This window comes from Papaver somniferum, chromosome 5 (genome assembly GCF_003573695.1).
Source record: "Papaver somniferum cultivar HN1 chromosome 5, ASM357369v1, whole genome shotgun sequence".
Classification (NCBI taxonomy): Eukaryota; Viridiplantae; Streptophyta; class Magnoliopsida; order Ranunculales; family Papaveraceae; genus Papaver; species Papaver somniferum.
The window spans coordinates 159291673-159312434 of record NC_039362.1 but is presented as its reverse complement, the minus strand read 5'-3'; the positions used below and the strand labels follow the sequence as shown (position 1 = coordinate 159312434).

The following is a 20762-nucleotide window of genomic DNA, read 5'->3' as shown; positions in this document are numbered from 1 at the left end:
TAAATCAAGTAGCTAATTGTTAAAGGAAATTACATTTCAGTGCTAGTTTACTTATATATTCAAAATCAAACGAAACATCATGCACAGCGCAGAAGATTATAATTTGCATGTGGATAGTACCCTCTTGATTCTTGTCTTCTTTTCTCAAACGGTGATTCAAAGTTCAAACAATCATTTCAGAAAACCATCAGACTAGAAAACGACTAGAACAGTAAACAAAATACAACTATGCTCTTCATTTTGTCCCTAATCATGGAATTTAGTCTCCAGTAACCATCAGAATGATAATGCAATTCAAAATAATTCATTAGTAGTTTGGTACTGAGATCAAAATATCTGCTCTAGCAAAGTGGAATATTTTAACAGTTTGTTTTCTTTTCACTTTTTTACAGCATAGGAGCCGATCAGTTCCCTTGGCCTGCTTATTTGTTTCCAACTGAATATAACTTATACAGAGGTGAATTTTTATTTAGATGCCTGTGTTGAAAGGACACCTGTTAGTACTGAATGCAGTTTTCTGGTTTCAGTTGTAACACATTCACGATCAAATAGTGCTGATACAACTGCCACACCTTTCAGATTAGGGACACCAATTTCCATAACAGAACCTGCATTTCCAATGCCAATACCACCAATGGCGACAACAGGTAATTTCGAAGCCAAACAGACAGTCTTCAGACCATCCAAACCGATAGTTTTATTATTTGCCTTTGTTGATGTTGGGAAAACACCACCACTGCCTATATAATCTGCAGTGTCGCTCCATGCTTGTAGAGCTTGCTCTGGGGTTTTGCAAGAGACTCCAATTATTTTATCCGGGCCAAGAAGAGAACGGACAACACGAGGTGACATGTCAGACTGGCCAACATGAACACCATCGGCATCAGATGCAAGGGCAACATCAACTCGATCATTTATCAACAGAGGTACTCCATGGGAACGACATATTTCTAGAGATGCCTTAGCTAACTCCACAAATTCTCGAGTATCAGCCTCTTTTTCCCTGTCAAGTAAAAGGTAAGCAGAGCAATAATACCATGTTAATAAACAAATTCAGATTGACAGGTAGACAGACTGAGAGGTTGACATGCATTAAGTGCATCCCTTTTCAGTGTAAAGTATAAGGTGATTACTAGAAAGACTGACAGCTCATATTGCTTTCTCGTTTCAGTAAGGACTGACTCGTCGATGTTAAGATGAATATGACTTCACCCGGGCCTAGTATGCGCCTCGTGATTTTAAGTGAGGTTCGATGCCATTCCTGGCCTAACCTTGTTTGTTTTATGAAGTCATCTCAAACCCATCATTACCCATCTAAGGGTAAGATGGGGTCTAATTAAGTCATTTAACACAATTATACAAGCAAGTACAGGAGAAGAATCAATCATGTCGGAACAGAAGCACCCACATAAAAATCAAAGTACTGAGCACTAACCTCAACTGAATGATTGTTGCTCCACCTTCTATGGCAGCTTTTACAGCATCAGGAATGGATCTGCCCCACCTTTTGTTCATTCCTGAATCTGTAACAGCATACAAGAGGAGGTCATCTGGACTAAAACCCCTTCGTCTAGAGGAGCTAGAAAAATTATGCTTTAGCTTTAACAGGTGATCAAATGGACCTTGAGGCCCACTTCCAATCGTAATGTCTTTACTGTAATTCAAGGCGGTCTCAACATAGTTTTTTGCTACCTGAATACACTCGAGTTATAAGTCTTAGCAATCTCAAACTGCGTCAAAAAAGAGAGAGAGAAACAGAGCCTACAAACTACCTTTCAGTAAGAATCCAACATGCTTAAGACAAAACAAGTTGTTTCATCATGAATTTCATTTGAACATAGTTGGGGGAATTTGTCTAGTGCAAATTCTGCTTAATAATCTTTCTACGAGAAAAAAACTGAAGAAAAAATGTAATGTTGCTTAACATGTCAGAGACATGACACTCAGAAAAGGATCAACCAGCAAACTACACCTCTACCTAAGCAGTAAGTACACTCAATATCCCTATATAACTAACAAAGGTGCCAGAATTTTTTGTTTCCGATTCTTTCCAGATTATAATTTATTTGCTCAGTTGTTGGCTGATTTTAAGATGAATACGAAAAATATCCCTCGTACTCCAACATTGAGGCATATTTGTATACACTAAACAACTTGCTAACAGTGTACTGTAGCGGCAGTAGCAATTACAGCAGACTACTTGGTCAACAAATAAGTCATTACCTGAACAGCTTGTAAGATAGGAGAACCTTTAGCTAACTCAGCCGCTATACATGACGCAAGAGTGCAACCAGTTCCGTGTGTATTACGAGTTTGTATACGTGATGCACGAAACTCGTGAAAATTGATTCCTGGATAAAGTTCACTAAAAGTTTAGAAGCAAAACTTGCCAAGTGTATCTAAGAAATGGCGAGCAAAGAGGGAGGGAGAAAGTTAGACATGTGCCGCATACCATCAAACAGAACATCCACAGCATCTAATGAAGCAGGTAAATCGCCACCTTTGACAAGCACATGTCTGAAAACAAAGATGAAACTAGTTAGTTTCCGCATGATCCTGTATAAAACCAATAGAACTCATTTTTTTAAAAAGACTATCTTTCTTTGAACAATTAGATGCCTCCCCGACAGGAGGAGAAAGCATATCTTTCTTTTCCTTTCTAGCATTTTTCTTTTTTCCGCTTCGTTTTTGTTTTCTTGTTGGTGTTAGGAAACAAAATTTCCCTTTGAGCTACTATGACATCATGAATGCTATTATTTGTGAGATGACTTTCTTCTATATTGAAACTCAATTCATAAACACTGTTGTTTTTAATTAAGCTCGCATCACTTATAAGTGTTCATATTAGCCCATGATTACCTTCAAACTTAAATGCCCATGTACATGATATATTTACATTATTCAAAACTCTCGATGTATATCACGAGATGCACACGCCATTTAGGTGACATTCATGTCTCAACCTACGCGATAAGGTTGACAGAATCCAAAATTGACTACCAATAAAAACAAAAACCTCCAAACAGTAAAATGTTAAACGGAAGAAGGAAAAGGTTGGGTCCAACATGTATAAAAGACGATCTGGAACCTGAATTAGAGAAATTTGGTGGCCTTAATGAGTACAATGTTTAAACCTCAAATGAACGATGATTTTGCGAGTAAGAAAACAATATGATACAAATGCAATAATGAGGTTGGCTTACTAAGCTCACAAGTATAACGATTCTGTGGTTTAAGAAAACATCAAGTAAACTAACTTGACTTAAAGAGATTCATATAATATAACATTCTTTATAAGATTAAAAACTGAGTTCAAACTTGAAGCACATAATACGAACTCACCGAGGACCGAAATCGTGAATTGATTTTGCAGCAGAATGCATGTCAGCAATTGTTGTAAGTTTCACACCACCAAGTAACGCGGATGCCTCTTTCAAGTTTGGGGTTACTATATCAGCCATCGGTAGAAGTTCCTCCCTGCAATACAAGTTCAACAGAATTAAAGCGTCATCAGATTTCACAGAACATTTCAAGTATGGATGTAGAGAAAGACACAAACATGTCCATCTTCCGTAAACTCTTTATCTAGGATGCAGTATCATGATACTAATAAACTTATCATATACTTGAATGAAAAAGAAAGAACAGACAGAGACCAGCAAACAAAACACCAGATAAATTAACCTATTAGCAAATAAAAAGACGAAGGAAAAATCCAGACAAGTGAGTGGGTTCAAGGGCCACAATAGATACTATTCATCACGACTTTTACTTAGCTTCCGTATCAAAAAGCTTTACATACCAAAGACCAGCAAGGATGGAAGAATTGGCTAGTACATCCCCGCTTGTAGATGCCATAACAGGATCAACTACTAGAGCTGCCTTCATAGTATGCAACAGAAATTAACCAATGATGTAAATAAATAAAACAACAATAACAAAAGCACTATAACATTAACATACCTTGAACTTTATATTCTTTCAGTACACGACACAAAACTTTGACCACGCCAATAGAAGGGAGCATACCAGTTTTTACCTGAGAATTTCAAAATTGGAACTACTATCAGTTGGGCTACATAAATCTTATCCCCATATCAGTAGTTTGTCTTCAAAGTTCGAACGACACTGTAACTTGTTTGCTTTTATGGCAAGTCAACCCATCCTTGTCATAGTTCTATTTTATTATAGTAATCACTGAATGCATAGACTCTAAATGTACAACCATGTGTAACTATTAGGTTATGTGGGACTCGACATCTCTTTATCTTTAAATGTGCCCTAATACTAGTAGTTACGAATTTCCAGTCGCAACTTACCACATCAACCTGCATGTCCGTCAGCACAGACCTCAATTGTTCCGCAACAAACTCCTCCGGCACAAGGTTAACTCCCTGTACATAAAAATTTGTCATTAAGAAAATTAATAGCTGCATCATTCTAAGGTAAACAACAATTTCAAATCCAAAATGAACCACCAGTGGTTTAGTGGTAAAATGTAAGTAGCATAAATTCACTAGAGGCAACATCATATAAATCTCGGAGGTTCACCACATTTCACACATTTGAACAATTGGCGTCATTTTGACTCCCGTTCATCATATTGTATAAGCTACAACTTTTATCTATCCTTCAAACAATTCTACAAATCATTGTAATCATATTGAAAAATGATTCTAATTAAAAAAAAGGCGACTGAAATTGCATACCTGAACCCCAATTGTGTTCTGTGCAGTAACCGCAGTTATAACAGTAGAACAATAAACACCACGAGCTCCACAAGTTTTAAGGTCCGCTTGAATTCCAGCACCACCACCAGAATCTGAACCAGCAACACTTAACACATGCGGAATTTTCTGTTTAGAACATTTTTCTTCGATCGAAACTGAATTACTTGACATTGCAACTGCTACTCGACTACTAGCTGATACCGATACACAACGAATCTGCGAAATTTTCAATTTTCAGATAAACAATAACAAATCTTTACTGACTAAAAATGAAATTAACAGAGAAAGCAATAGAGTGAACCTTGGAAAAGAGGGGATGAGAAAGGGTACACGAGAAAGCCATGAATGAATTAATGGAGGTTTTTAGTGGGGTTTTTATAAAAGGGATGGTCTTGGGGGAAGGCAGATAACTGAACTGGGGGACGACCACCTACTTTAAAGGTCAGTTGTGGTTAAACCAGACGCACAAAAAAAAGTACTAAATTACTGCTGTAGCACTGTAGCAGTGGGGTCAACGGAAGAGAAAATACGAGAAGACTAAAAACCAACACAAATGATGCCCGTAAAAAAAACAACAAAAAATAGCACCTACTACTGCCTATCAGAGTTCAGTTTTCGTCTCTATAGCAAGAACCATGTGAGCATAAATGCGGAAATTGATCGATTTAGGAAACAAGTGCTTCAGGTGCATGTATTCCAACATGCTTCTCTTTGCACCGTGGGATTCACTTTCTTTCTTCAGTGTCTTATTCTTAACCTGCAAAAAAAAAAATAAAAAAAAAATACTAACTCTGTTTTTGGAAAAGAGATACAGTAAAATTTCTTTAAAATAATAGTTTTGGGACCGAAAAAATTATTATTTTAGAGAGATTATTATTTTAGCGAGAAGAAATTTAACCTGTACAAGTCTAACTGAGACTAAAGAATTTTATTATTTTACAGTGATTATTATTTTAACGAGTATTATTTTAAAAGGTTTTACTGTATTTTCACTTTTTCATTTTAGCCTAAAAATACGCCGAATTGAAAAACTGAAAATATCTCTTTTCCAGAAACGGAGGGAATATATGACATGAACACCAATCCACAACTTCCACATCATCTTTCTTATTTTGCAATCCATCTCTACCCATGTTTACCATAAATCCCATTCTTCTCAAGCTTTCCTTTTCCATGTGTTTCCTATTTGTCCGAGTCCCATCCTCTCTTAACATAAACACACTTGTTTCTCAAGTTTCCCGGCACGAGCATACTAATTCAAATCATTGCTCTCCGGTCTCCAGATTACACTTTTTCTACAACTACCAGTCATTATTGCGACGTTACACTTTACACCCAAGATAAAAATGTATCAAGAATTTGAGTCTATTTCATTTTGATTTTGATATAAGTGGAGCACACGTCCAAACATTATTTCTGCATGTGTCCAACTCTTCAAGGGTATTTGTGGTAACTATATTCCTCGAACAGCACTTCGCCGACTCCTGCTCTGTCCCCTTTCACTTGACCAAACTCATTCCCTTATTTGATTTTCAAATACAGCAGCAACGACAAGGAAGCAACAACAACATCAACAAATTATGCAGCAAGTTTTTCACAACTACAATAATCGATGTCTAATTTCTCCTCTTCAAGTATATTGTTTTCGATGTTCTTATTTCTTTTCATGGAAGGTTGGTATGATTTTTCAATCCAATAAAGATGACCTTTTGTGTCTAAAGAGAATTAAACTAACTGAGAATTGCAAATAGCAGTCAGTCACCTGTGGATTTGAGAGGCAAAGGGAATAAAGAAGCTTATCCGTTACCTTCAGGTGAATCTGAATTTTCCTTTTGCGATGGTTCATGAATTTCCCTTAAATTTTGAAATCTATGGAATAAGTTAGGATCCATCGTTTTTCAATTTAATTGAGTGCCCCGTTTCAATTTGTATATCGTTATAAGTCATTTTCTAATTTTGATTTGATCAATCAAAAAAAATAGATCTGAGAAGACTGGTGAGTCAGTTTGCTGAATGGGTTAACCAAAGTGGGGAAAAAACAACGGACCTGAGTCGATTCGGATCCGAACCGTATACCCATCGTCTTCTTCGCCCGATTTTCTGCTCCTGTAACAATAACAAATTCTCTGCTGCTGCAATTATCAGATGATTTCAAGCTATACGATTTTCGTCGGACACTTCTGGTTAGTTTATTTGGTTTTTTCATATCAAATTAAAGTATAAAAGCTTCAATTCCATCAAGTTAATAAAACTTTTTTTTTCTTTCTCTTGAATAAGAAATTGATTGATTCTGATTGATTTAATGGATTAGTTGAAGAAGTTTGAACTGATAATATGTTCATTTGGTTGTGTTTGATGGAAATTTCTGATCAATTTGCTTGATTTTTGAAAGAAGAACTTTAACCTCATGAAATTTGAAAAATCTCAAAAGTGATTTTGATTTTTTTGTACATTTGTTGTAACCGACAAACAACACTAAAGTGACCATACAGAGGTCTCCCTTCGGTCGACCAATTATCAGTATGGTGAGTTAAATGAGGAGAGATAAGCAGTAAGAGCAATTACACACGGGGTTGTTTGGTAACCATTATTTTAATTAATTATCAGTCCATAATCCATAATTCATTATGCAGATTATAATGGATTATATATCTGTTTGGTAAACAGAAAAAAGTTGTTTTGAATATTTATTATAATCAATTATTTTTTCCAACAAATTTAAGTTGAATTTTTTTTAATTATTTTTTTTTAAATCATCAAAAGAGAGACATGAAAACTACATAGGACTAAAAAAATCCTAAAATAATCAATTATTTGAAAAAAAGTGTTCGGAAAAATTTATTTTAAAAATGATTATGTCAAAATCATTTATCAATTTATGATTATCTATAATCATAAATAGATAATCATAAATTTTACCAAACAAGGCCTATGGGAATGAGCAAACCCATTCTTTTGTTGAGTCAGGTGGATGGCCAAAATAGGTTTTCCACTATGGTAAGGCATTGGGTGTTAGACCAATAGACGCGCGATCCAGGTTAGTACGCTGGCGTCAGTAGATCTAACGTTGGCGTAGGAAGGACAAACGTTGGCGTTGGAAGAACCAACGCGGCGTCTCAAGATAAAACGCTGGCGTTTTTGCTACAAACGCCGACGGGTAATTTTTTAAAATTTGAAATTCAATTTTTACCTCTATAAATTACCACCATCTTCAAACAATTCACTCATACCAAAATTCACTTGAATTTTCTCTTCTAAAATGGCTGAAAAGGTGATCACACTTTTTTGCGATGCAAAACTTGAAGCTGTTGTTTCTAAGATATGTGGGAGTTTTAAAAAGATTGAAAATTTTAAAAAGGAAGTGCAAGTTTTAGAAGTTGCTCCAAGAAAATGTTCCGCTAAAAGGCAAAGAAGAGCTTCAGTTTTGAAAGTTAACAACAAAAAATTCAAAAACAAAGGTGAAACTGTCAAAGAGCGCGTTGAATGGAAAATACGTCAAATGAAGATAAACAGGAGGCTAAAACTTGTACTTGATTTTTATTGAAGTTTTTATTACTATCTAAGTTTATATCTTGTAAAAGAATTGGCAGTAATATCAATGAATGAAAATGTTTATAATTTAAAATAGATTTCCACTTCAGATTATGTGAAATTTACTACAATTTAAACTTGTAAATAACATCAAACTACATTTTAATAAACCAGAACAGAAACATCAAACTACATCAAATCCAGCGACATTCTCTTTGTAAAGTTCATAGCATTCAAAATCCCTAAACTCTCTCCCGCTTTCTTCGGTAAACTTGGTCTGAGCGATGGTTTTCTGTAAAACAGATAAATAACAAGTTCAGATATTTTTATGATGCAGTTGAGTCCATGAAGACAAAAGTAAGATACTCACCAGCTCTTCGTTGGATAATCCAGAATTGCTACGATGAACCATCCACAATACTTCTGTATAATGTTCGACTTAATTAGTGATGAATGTAGTTCTTAGTTCTAGGATCTTACTGTTTCTCAAGGCTTCGTTCCGCGATGCTACAAAATGTCCCAATACTCTTTCCCATAAATTGTAATTGTTTATTGGTCTCACCATACGATTTAACCAACATCGAACAAGAGCAACATCTTCTTCCATTGTAAATTCCTGCAGCGGCATTCGAGTGCAGTAACGATGTGCTTGAGATGGACCATCTTTTAGAATTCTGAAACACGCTTCGTAACGAAAAGGTTTACCGTGAGCTTCCTCCCAATTATCAAAAGCTTTTTGGATCACTTCATCTTCAGTTACACCGCTGAACTTTTCTCGATCAATTTCCATTACCAGGACAATAAATGGCTGGACAGCAAGCCTAGTAGATTGAAAACGAGCACGCAATCGACGAGCATCTCGGTTTCCTGGGTTTCCCGTAAGTGAGACGAACATTGAAAAAACATTCTCCAAAAAATAACCGTCATGAGAAATAACAACACCAATGATTACCCTATGAAAAAAATATGCTTTGCATAGAGTTATATCCTCTTCTTGAGTAAACCTGGGACCACGATCTCTAACAGACATTTCTGCAAAGGGGGAGAGATTTAGCAAAAAAGAAGAAGAAGAAGATGTGATTTTGGAGATGGGAGGAATGAAATTTATAGGTCGAGAAAGAAAAGTGAGCCGTTGGCGTTTGTAGTAAAACCGCCCGCGACTTTCCTTTGAGCGCCCGTTTGAATTACCAACGCCTATTTTCTATTATAAATACATCACTAGGTTTTATTCTAAACCAACCCAACCGATTTCTTTCTCATCATCCACCATGTTTTCTAAAGGCGAAGCAAATATTATGTGTCGAAGCAAAATATGCTTGTCCATTATGTTTTATGGATAACGACAGTCTTATGGAATGTCCTTGGATGTATTCAAAGTGTCCGTGGGAAGGTTGTTCACGCATCAGAATGGTGATTGAATCACAACCGGAAAAGCTCGGGTATTTGCAATGTCAAGATCCCAATTGTCCAGAGGAACCACATATGCTAGATGATGCTATGATGATTAAAAAAGAAGAAGAAGAAAAGATTGCAACACTGTGCAAAAACTTCAAACTTAAAGCCAAATTGAAGAAGGAGTTATTACACTGCAAGCATTGTGGATATGGAGATCACGAATACAAACATTGTCCACAGAGAATCAGTTCATGCTCAAAGCCCGGTTGCAGACTTGCAGGACTTTTATGCATTTGCGGACTTCTTCTGAAGAATACACATATGGAAGGCATTTATGGGAATGTCCCAGGTGTTTTTTGGTGGAGTGGGATGATTGAAGTTGTAGGACAAATCGATTCACTATGGTATTATGTTATTTAATTTGTTGTTTATTTTGTGTTATTACGATTATCTAAAACAATCAATATCAAGTAATTTAAAATTTTCCTCGATTAAACATTGCACCATCAATTTCGTAAATAAAAACATATTGCATTGAACAACCACATCATACATGAGAATAAAAGAAAAACATTAGATTAAAACAACTATTATATATGCGTCAATTCTCCGCGGGTGGTGGAATTCCTAGGGCGATGTAGGGATTGTATTTGTTGAGCACCCTAAGAATGTTGAAACAAGCATGGAAGTCAAAAGGACGACCGCGGTGAGATGTTGTCCACATCGCTAGAAATCTGGGTTCCACTTCATGTTCGGCTTCACCGTTGAGCTTATTTTTGTGATTCTCCATTAGTTGAGAGATGAACTCCGATATATTACAACTAATTACACTAAAACGATGCGCCAATCCGTGACAATCACGCATATGAATGTTCATCATTTCAGTAGCGAACATTTCAAAAACATTATGCCAGAACGTCGATTGTGATACATTCCTACCGGTAGCAACATCAACGGCAACATCTTGTGTTAGAAAAACGTAGGCTTTGCAAATAACTAAATCCTCTTGTTGAGTGAATTTAACAAAACAAACTCTGGGAGGCATTTTTGTAGATGATTTGAGGGTGAAGAATGTGTAGATGTGTGAATTTAGAGTTGAAATGAGGAGTATTTATAGATTTCAAAAAATGTAGTCGTTGGATCACAAGATTTTCCAGTCGTTCATATTGAGCCGTTGGCGACATTGTATCAGACGCTGGCGTCTCTAATACGGAGACGGGCGCCTTAAGTAATAACGCGCGTTGGAAGAAATCACGCCCGTTATTACCACAGACGCGCGCTGGTTATTCCATCTCGATATTCAAAACAACAGATTTGTTCATTTGAACATCAATTTTCATGTTTATTCATTCCATAGTGGGAGCAGAATGAACAAACTCTGAGTTTGTTCATTCCATAGGAACTTCTCTAAGGTGGTGCATTTTATAATTGGTGGCCCATACCAAAATAAAACGGCTTAGTAGACGGAAAATGATTTACATCCCGCGGGATGTATCGCAAGACACAAGGGGTGGAACCCACACTAAACCCATCCCCCACAAATTGTCGGGTCATAAGGGGACCATCCCCTCTCTCTTGCGGTACAACCCGCGGGATTGAGCCTGCGGGATGTGTATCACTTCCCTTAGTAGTCAGCCCAGCAGGTAGGCGTCACTAGTTTCCACCCTTTTTCTACCGCTGTTCACTACCTCTCAGGTAGTAGCTATCTCTTATGTCAGAGGGTAGAGTAGTTTGTCTGGGAGGTAGTGGCTCTGGTTTAGAGAATCCTCTGGTTGATACTCATACATCGATCTATTATAGCCTAATGAAAACAGGTCTTTTTGTTTGTTTTTTGTGAAAAGGGGCTTCTGAAGCTATAATATCCTACAAATCGACTTCTTTAACGAGAGACAGAGAGTGGTTGTTGTTAATTCTTCGGATCTTCAAGCTGAAATCAAGAGATGTAAGAACCTGGTTGTGGAGGTGTTTGTATGTAAGATATTGCCTTATAATCTGGTTGAACGTGTTGTTGAGTGTACTTGGGGGGTTTAAGGGTGTTGATACATGAAAAATATTACCCCTTAGACGGGCTAGTGTGCCCCCAAAAGGGAGGTAAACCCAACATGAAACATGGGGACTAAAGTCCAAGTCCACTAATAAAATATCCATGGGCTGGAAAAGACAAGGGAGGAATTAATAGGAAAGAAGGAGGTTGTATTAGAGAAGTAATGACATTAGTAGTAATTAAGGAGGTTTGGTACATGTGGCATGATATGATAAAAAAAGGGGCTTTTGAAAAGTCTATATAAAGAGCCATATAGTACAATAGAAGGGATCCTTCCACCCCCACCCCACCACATTTCTATCTCTCCCTCACTCTCTCTCTCTCATCTCTTGGGAAATTGGATGTGCTATGGCTAGGACGGGTAGAACCTACCTAAAATTCGTATATCAACATTTGACGACCACACCCGTGGCTCGTCTCTAGCCCAACCGCCTAATTCCCACACCACTACTTTTCTATCAGCGTCCCTTCCATTTCTCCACTTAAAATAGCTGCTCGTTATTCATTTTTTCTGCATCCTTCATGTTTAGCCGCGTCCTATCTTGCTCACCATACATATTTCTCAATCTCCGCTTCCAAGACCATCATCCATAATTAGTAATAAAACTAGAGGTAAATAGCCGCTTCACCGCATCAGTATCGCTCAGCTGCATCGGCACCACTTATCTCCCCCTCAAGCTACACCATACCACCAGTACTGCTTACGTTCACCTCTCCCACATACCCTTCACGTGCTCAATCAATCAGCAGAGAAACAAGCCGACTTAAGTGGCAAACGTCCTCAACACAAAGGAACAACAGATAGCGATTATAGAGATAAGTTTTAATTCTGCTTAAATTTTACCTTGGAAAACGTATTCTTAGATTTTTTTTTAATGGAAAACATCTTATCACGATTCAAAAAAAAAACAAAAATTAGACACCGGTTTGAGACCAGTACAAATTAATTTTACTACCCATCAAATCATCTTTGATTTACTTTCTAACTTAATCGGAGTTTAGGTTCGTTCTGGATTGTTTTAACCCTCTGTCTATCTTTCGTCCTTGATCAATCGGCAGAAAATGCTCCTCAGAATATTTTAGCTCTACCGGTACCGCCTATCACCACCTAGTTGATCTTCACTATCGAGTTTCCAATACTCCTCTCAAATCATCTCTGCGTCCATAAACACAGCCGCTGGCACCAGCAAAGCTAGAAATCGCCAACTACCCAATGATACACCGGTTCATCCACCATCATGAGGTTAACCACATTGACGTTTTCCTCTTTTACCAGATGTTTCTTCTAAGAGAAGTAGAATATGGAATCAGTGAAGTTAACAAAATTTTGAAGTCGGGGAGACGTGTATACCCTTGAAGCAAGCTAGCTCGAGCACACACAGTGTAATAATCAGTAAAACTGGGAAAAACCACACTAGATGATGATGGGGAGAGTCGCTGAAAACCGGCAAAGTAGCTGCCCAGAGTTGCTGGGACTAAGTGCCATTTGAGGAAGAGATCCTTCAACTCAGAAAGCCGCGTACTTACAGATATACCAACATTCAAAAAAAAAAACTTGAAGCCGACGGCCAATGTAAACCAGGGTCATTTGAATACATCAGCGCCATCTGACCTCATCAATACCACCAGTGTTTTTCCTCTCTATGAAACTACCATTCCGACTCTAAGAGCAGATATATGCGGGCAACACTGCTTCACTGCATCAGCGCCTCCATCTTCTTCGCTCGTATACCACTACAAGCGCCATCACTTAACAATTATGAGATCCAGCATCCGCTTCATCAGCATCACTTACCTATGTTGAATCTCACCAGCACCGCTTATCTTTCACCGCTTATCTTTCGGAGATGGGAGTTGTTACTACATAAGCAAGAAGGGGACGATCAAACTACCTGGCGTTCCTGAAATCCATGATGTAGTATACGTTAAAGGTATGAATGATATCTTCTTTCTGTTAGTCAAATTTGTGACAAAGGCCATAAATTTGTCTTCGATACGAATGGATGTGACATTGTAGAAAAAAATGGAAAAGTAATTTTTCATGGAACTCGTGGTAAAAATAATTGTTATCTCTTAGATACTCAGTTTAGCAATTGTTGCAATTTGACTAAGGTGGAATCTACACATCTTTGGCATGAATGTTTTGGTCACATCAATTATCGCCTTCTGACTAAGATCATTAAAAAAGAACTTGTTAGAGGTGTTTCCAAAATCAATGCTAAAATTGATGGTGTCTGTGGTGCCTATCAAAAGGGTAAACAAACGAAAGTTGCACATAAATTATCTCGAGATATCCTCACTAAATCTCCACTTGATTTAATTCATATGGATCTCTTCGGCCTATTTAACAACCTATTGTTGTTGGGAAGAAGTATGTTTTAGTTACGGTAGATGATTACACCAGATTCAGTTGGGTGCCTTTTTTAACTCAAAAGAATTAAACCCGTGGTGAATTCAAGATTATTGTTAATAGAATCCATAACGAACAAGATCGCAAGCTAAAGAAAATTAGAAACGACTGTGGAACTGAATTCAAAGACACTAAGGCGTTTGAATTTTGTGAAAATCTGGGGATTATTCAACAATATTCACCACCCATTACTCCACAAGCAAATGGAGTTGCAGAAAGGAAGAATAGGAACATTCAGGAAATGGAAAGGGTAATGCTACATAACAAAAACTTACCGTTAAAGTTTTAGGGAGAATCTGTTTTTACAGCTATTTGATCAACTGTGTCTACCTGCAGTCAAGAATCATAAATACTCCTTATGAGTTGTGGTACGGTAAGAAGCCCAACCTACACTATCTCAGAGTGTTTGGAAGTAAGTGCTACATTCTGAAAGATCGAGAACAGAAAGGGAAATTTGATTCTAAAAGCGATGAAGGTATCTTTCTTGGCTATGCATCTGATAGTCGTGGTTTTTGAGTATTTAATCTCAGAACCCAAGTTATGATGGAATTTGCAAATGTCATCATTGATGATCTGAGCAATTTTCGTCATGATATCTCTCCTGCTGAATTTCCTCCAACTGAGACAATTGAGAAAGTCGAGGAAATTACAGAATCAGTAGAAGTTGTTCCGACAGCTGTTGATCCTGACGTTTCTAGTGACGAGGAGAAAAGCCCTAATCAGGCTATTCCCATTGAACAAGAACGTGCTCCTCCTCGTCACCTCTGGGTTCAAAGGAATCATAATACTAACAATATTATTGGAGGAAAGGATTCTACGGTTAAGACGAGAGGACAACTTCAAAATATTTATAATTTTGGTTGTTATCTATCGCAAGTAGAACTGAAAAATATTGATGAAGCTCTTAGTGATCCCTTTTGGGTGAATGCAATGCATGGAGAGTTAAATCAATTTCAAAGATAAGATGTACGGGAGCTCGTACTTTGTCCCTCCAATATCAATATTGTTGGTACCAAATAGATATTCAAGAACAAGTCTGATGAATTTGGAACCATTGTCAGAAACAAAGCCAGACTTGTCACTCGGGGATATTCACATATTGAAGGTATCGATTTTTACGAAACCTTTGCTCATGTGGCACGCCTTGAGTCCATTCTTCTGTTATTAGCTCATGCTTGTTTTCTTAAGGTTAAGTTATTTCAAATGGACATCAAATTCGCGTTCCTAGACGGAAATTTAAAGAAAAAGGTCTATGTTGCTCAACCTAAAGGATTTGAAAATCCTGATTTCCCAGATCATGTCCTTAAGGCATTATATGGGTTAAAACAAGTACCTCTTGCCTGGTTTGAAAAACTAACCACTTCTCTTCTTAGGAAAGGTTTTTTGAGAGGTGGAGCTGATAAAACATTGTTTACCAAATGGAGTGGGAAAGACGTAGTCATTGCTCAAGTTTATGTAGATGATATCATCTATGGATCAACATCCGAGAAACTTGCTAAAGATTTTCAAGTCTCCCTTGGTAGGGAATTTTAAATGAGCAATGTTGGTGAATTAAATTTTTTTTTAGGATTACAGATTCAACAACACAAAGATGGAATTTACTTATCTCAAGAAAAATATGTTAAGGATCTTGTAACAAGGTTCGTTGATAAGTCAACTCCAAAACTGACTCATATGCCCACCACTGGTAAACTACATCGAGATGAGAAAGGAGTAAATGTGGATCAAAAACTTTATCGATCTATCATTGGAAGACTTTTATATCTCACATCCACTAAACCTGATATTGCTTTTAGTGTTGGTTGTTGTGCTAGATTTCAGGCTAATCCAAAGGAGTCTCATATTGCAGCTGCAAAAAGAACCATGTGTTAGAGCATAGCTCGGTTTAATCCACCAAGTGTTGGTATGTCAAGTTTGGTTGTCATATTTTAGTGAATCAAAACTCATGTTAAGAGTCGTTTTATTATGTACTAGAGTCAACTTCGTATAGGTTAGCTTGAAAGTATTAGGATACGAGACATTACAAGTATTGCGAAGACTTGAAGATATGAATAAGCAAGGAGCTACAACGACAACAATCATCCTTCCACTTGAGGTTAGTGATATTTTACTTGAACTGTTTCATTCCCTAACGTATCTTTCAAGTCATGCATATTGAAAACAAAACTGTGAAGCATGTTTGAACTCTAGATAGACATAGTATTAAGGAATACAATACGAGGTTTATTGCTTAACCATTAAACTTTGTAGATAAGACATCGCCATAATCATCTGAATGTTATTGTGATTGTGTATGGGTATGAGGTGAGGATTTCATCCTAGAGAACAATGTTTACATGTGTTCTAAGGAAGTAAATTCATGAACTTGGTTTGTGAATCGAAAAGGAAAACGCCAGGTGTTATAGGTTTTGTTATTCATTGCTTATCTTATGAACAACCAATATGTGTGATTAGTAGAACCGTTCATGACTTGTTGTGTTCTTGGTAAAACTATTCACAAAGGCCTGACTTATGTATTGGTATGATTTTTATTAGTGAAACCGATCTTAAGTAATCACCTGAGATGGTATGATCGGTTTGTGATTTTATGTCTGACCAAAACTTGGAAAAGGAGAACCGATCCTAGTAAGAGGTGCAGTACATCACAAAGGGGAATCGATCCTTGTATGAGGTGCATCAGGTTTATAGCATAAAGGGGAACCGATCTTATGGACATGTGAAACACGTTTTTAGGCAAAGGGGAACTGATCCTATGGACATGTGCAACACATTCAAGTTAGATACCATATATATGTGGGGAACCGATCCTAGTACCTAGTCAACCGAATTCTGGAAAGCTAGTGTGACTATGCACATTACTCACATGGAGGTAGAACCGAAACTTGTTTTGTTAAAACCGTTAAACCCATGATTTGTGATTAAATGTTATTTGATCAATCGCATAGTTCTTGAAAGTCAGATGAACCCATTCTAAACTTGTTTGGAAGTATGGAAAATCGGTTTCAAGGTTGTAAGTATGAAAGAGAACTTACAAAGTTAGGATGTCGACATATGTTGAACACGTGTTGTGAATGTTTATTATTTAATTGTTCAAAGTTATTCCTTAATGTTTATTATCTCTTACGGCCGCTCAGTTTAAAGTCTTCTTTGGGATTGAGAAGCTCTATTAGTACCGTTGGTGGGAAACTAGATAATTGCGGTTTATCTTTTGTTTTCATTGATTTGATTGACTAACGATGGTTGAACTTTGATTGCACCTAGTTTGTTTATGCTTGAGGATCTTCTCTTCTGATATAAGATTCACTCAAACTAGTTCAGAGTTTCGACAGGGATCTTTAGACTGTTTGTAGTTCTAAAGACGATCTTGTGATAATCCATTGTTAACAGACTCCATTCTGTGCATGATTGATCACAAGATATTCAAGTGATTGTGTGTAGGTGTTTATTGAAGATTTAAGAAGATTTGAAGACGAAGAAGATATTGAAGATTTATGATTTGTGGGTTCATAATCTTTGGTGTGCACAATACTTATTTCGGTAAAAAGAGGATCCAATTAATAATCGGTTTTATCCTTGTGATAGAATTGGATTGATTAATTGAGTTTATCGGCATCAACACAATTCTTTGGATTAAGAGTGTTGATTTCAAAATCTTAACGATTACTTTGGTAATTGAACATAAGATAGATCTAAGGACCTGAAGAAGGAGTTTATGTTAAGATAAATAGAAGAGCCTTTGTCCGACTCATATCACTTGGTTGAAGAGAGTTGATACCAAACAAATTTTTTGTTCCTTTACTGTTTGGAATACGAACCAAATGAATTGTTCCAAGTACATGACTTATTTATAAGTTGGAGGCGTGGGAATACAGACGGAACTAGGTGAACTATAGGTTTAGTTGCTTGGTCTCAACTATACGAAGTTAGGTGTAATTTTGTGTAACGGCTTAATCCTGAGAGTATTGAATTCTGGACAAGGTCCCGGGGTTTTTCTGTATTTGTGGTTTCCTCGTTAAAAAAATCTTGATGTGTCATTTACTTTTATTTTCCGCATTATAATTGTTTTATTATAACTAAAGTAAATCACACAAACGTTAATTCCTATTTACTTGATAAGTGAATCCTATTGTGTTTGGTTAAGTACGAACCTTTTTATCAAGTAAACATACTTCGTTGTTGTATTGTCTCGATCTCGTATCCATAGATGATCACACGAAGTGTGAACCTATTAGTTTCATTGTCTCGACTCAGTCCATAGACAATCACTTTCGGAGAAAGGACTTATAGGCATGAAAGGTTTTAGATTGAGATATATTTGCGTACCCTCGTCTTTTCACCATGCGATACATTCAACACACTATCAGATATGGTATATATTATACTTTTGATACTAACACTGATCTTACTGCCTATTCAGATGCTGATTGGGAAGGATGTACGGAAGAGAGAAAGTGCACATTTAGGGGCTCTACTATGTAGGATTGGATTTTGTAGCTTGGCATAGCAAGAAACAAAATTCACAATCCCTTTAAACGTGTGAAGCAGAATACATTGTTGCAGGATCATGTTGTACTCAATTTCTATGGATGAAACAAATGCTTGCTGATTATGGAATTGACACTGGAATAATGAAAATATTTTGTGATAACTCTAGCGCGATTCTCATCACTGAGAATCCTGTTGAGCACTCAAGAACTAAGCACATCGACATCAGGTATCATTTTATTTGAGATCTCCATGAAAATGGTATCATTAATATGGAATTCGTGCCTTCCGAACAAAAATTGGCTGATATTCTTACCAAACCTCTACATACTGCTACGTTTCAACACTTGCGGCAGTCTATTGGTGTTGTTTTGGTTCATTAGATTTCTAGCTGTTTTCTTGCCCCTGGATCTGTCAATATCTTTTGGGAAATAAAAGCTTGAAGTTTCAGTGAAGTGTTGTTTCAATTCCTTATTTGTTTCTAGTGGTAGTAGTTTGTATCTGTTTAGTATCAAACTGTCCAATGAAATCCGTCTTTTCTTGTAAAAGTAAGGTCGTTCTTGTTGTTCTCTCGGGAATGACATTTTATGGGGGAGAGTTCTTAATTGAACTTGTGTTTTATTGCCAAATCTTTGTGAGGAGTGCGGTTGTGGAATATTGTAGGAGTTATCTTGTATGTTTATAAACTCCTTGATGAATACACTAAGTTTCCACTATGTGAAATCATCGAAACAAAGTTGATGTGTTCTCTTTTAGTCATTAAGTATCTCTTTGAGAATTTTATTATGATCCCGCTAGTTTTCGTACCTTTTCCCATTTATATTGACAAAACGGGGGAGAATTATTTTGTAGTTCACACTACATATGGTTTACGGATCATTATGTAAGGAGGAGTGGTTTTCATTGTGAGATGAAGTATTGACTAAGAGGGAGTGATACATATCAATGTATTATTATTGTCAAAGTTGTGATACAATTGAATTTTGATGTTGTGTAATAATACTATGACACTGTATAACAATATGAAAACAATCTTGTTGATTATTGTTATGGATATGATCTTCAACAACTATGATGCTGAGTTGAACACGTTCAAAATCACCAGAGTACTTGGAGTGACGAAGAATTCAAGGAATTTTGAATAACCAAGGAAATCAAGCATTTGGATGAGAAGCTACAAAGTTTATTTATTTTGTAATCCATATGCATTGATAGTTTTGTCGCTAAAATGGATAAAGGGGGGATTCTTAAAGAACTGCTCGGTCGAACTGAAAGAGTTGCTATCTCAAGCTTGTTTGTCAAGTTTAGTTGTCAAAACTATAAGTCTTGATTTCTACTCTACTTATAGCTATGTCTCGGATTAGGATAGAATGTGTAGTTAAGATTTATACTTCACGGCGTTCATCTATTGAAGACGAAGAACTACTAAGGGGAGCTTGTGGAACTTCATCAAAAAAAGGTATATGGAGACTTGAACTCATATATCACTCAGAAGTCTATTCTATTTTATCTCCTATTGAGACTAAGTCGTATAGCTATATAGAATTTGATATTACATACGTTTGATATTTCGAGCTGAGTTTAACTCGCTTATATCTTTCTCGAAATATGTGTTGGAAAGCTTTTTGCTTTAACCACGTTCACCATTATTCCTGACGAAAGTCAAAAGATGATCATGTGAAGATCACCTGGTAACATTTTACGTGATTTGTCTGAGACAGTCATTTGATGTAAACTCGAAATGTTTCGTATTGATCATTCGGTCACTTGAAAATTGCTTATAAGGTAATAGTTTGTGTGAGACAGCTGTTGTCGTCTTCTAATAATGTTTCAATGATTGAAATGGGAGTTAAGAGATAAAACCCATGTTTGGATACATTACGGTTTGTGTACTAAGTGTACGAACTGTTTTGATGGAATTCAGGACCGGAAGTTAAGTTTGCATACCCAATCGCAAACTTATTCAACTGTTAAGTTAGGATACTTAAGTTTGCATACCAGTTCAAAAACTGATTTAACTGTTGAATTCCGGGAACCAAGTTTACGTACCCGTTCGCAAACGGTTTCAACTGAGTTCGGTCCTGGGCTAAAGTTTGTACCCGTTTACAAATTGTCGGCTTGTGAACGTACCCTTTTGCAAACTTAAGTGGTTCAATTTATAAAATTG

At 36.7% G+C, this 20762-nt stretch overlaps 1 protein-coding gene and 1 long non-coding RNA gene across 5 annotated transcripts; one reads left to right on the top strand and one right to left on the bottom strand.

Moving 5' to 3' along the window:
• Positions 1-212: 212 nt before the first annotated feature.
• LOC113283385 (thiamine biosynthetic bifunctional enzyme TH1, chloroplastic-like) lies at positions 213-6913 on the bottom strand. 3 transcript variants are annotated; one of them, XM_026532622.1, is made up of 11 exons: positions 6778-6913; positions 5319-5487; positions 4710-4946; positions 4320-4394; positions 3964-4039; positions 3803-3878; positions 3343-3477; positions 2453-2517; positions 2224-2351; positions 1436-1692; positions 213-1003 (listed from the first exon to the last, which is right to left on the bottom strand). In XM_026532622.1, exons 3-11 carry the CDS (start codon positions 4899-4901, stop codon positions 466-468), a joined length of 1542 nt encoding a protein of 513 aa, XP_026388407.1. In that variant the 5' UTR covers positions 4902-4946; positions 5319-5487; positions 6778-6913; the 3' UTR covers positions 213-465. The 3 variants fall into 3 exon arrangements, with proteins under 3 accessions (XP_026388407.1, XP_026388406.1, XP_026388405.1); XM_026532621.1 differs by having other exon boundaries at positions 5323-5487; XM_026532620.1 differs by lacking the exons at positions 5319-5487; positions 6778-6913 and adding an exon at positions 5032-5120.
• On the top strand, positions 5647-8843 carry LOC113283386. Of its 2 annotated transcripts, XR_003327447.1 has the most exons (4): positions 5647-6403; positions 6485-6543; positions 6713-6913; positions 8599-8843. It is a non-coding gene; the product is annotated as an uncharacterized LOC113283386 (long non-coding RNA). The 2 variants fall into 2 exon arrangements; XR_003327446.1 differs by lacking the exon at positions 8599-8843 and having other exon boundaries at positions 5648-6403; positions 6713-7136.
• Positions 8844-20762: the final 11919 nt, after the last annotated feature.

Excerpts from the sequence above, each read along its gene's own strand:
- LOC113283385 (XM_026532620.1), bottom strand. The coding sequence starts at position 5,073 with ATGGCTTTCTCGTGTACCCTTTCTCATCCCCTCTTTTCCAAG. Across the intron at positions 4,040-4,319 it reads CGGACATGCAGGTTGATGTG|GTAAAAACTGGTATGCTCCC; the intron begins GTAAGTTGCGAC and ends TGAAATTCTCAG. Across the intron at positions 1,693-2,223 it reads CTATCTTACAAGCTGTTCAG|GTAGCAAAAAACTATGTTGA; the intron begins GTAATGACTTAT and ends GAGTGTATTCAG.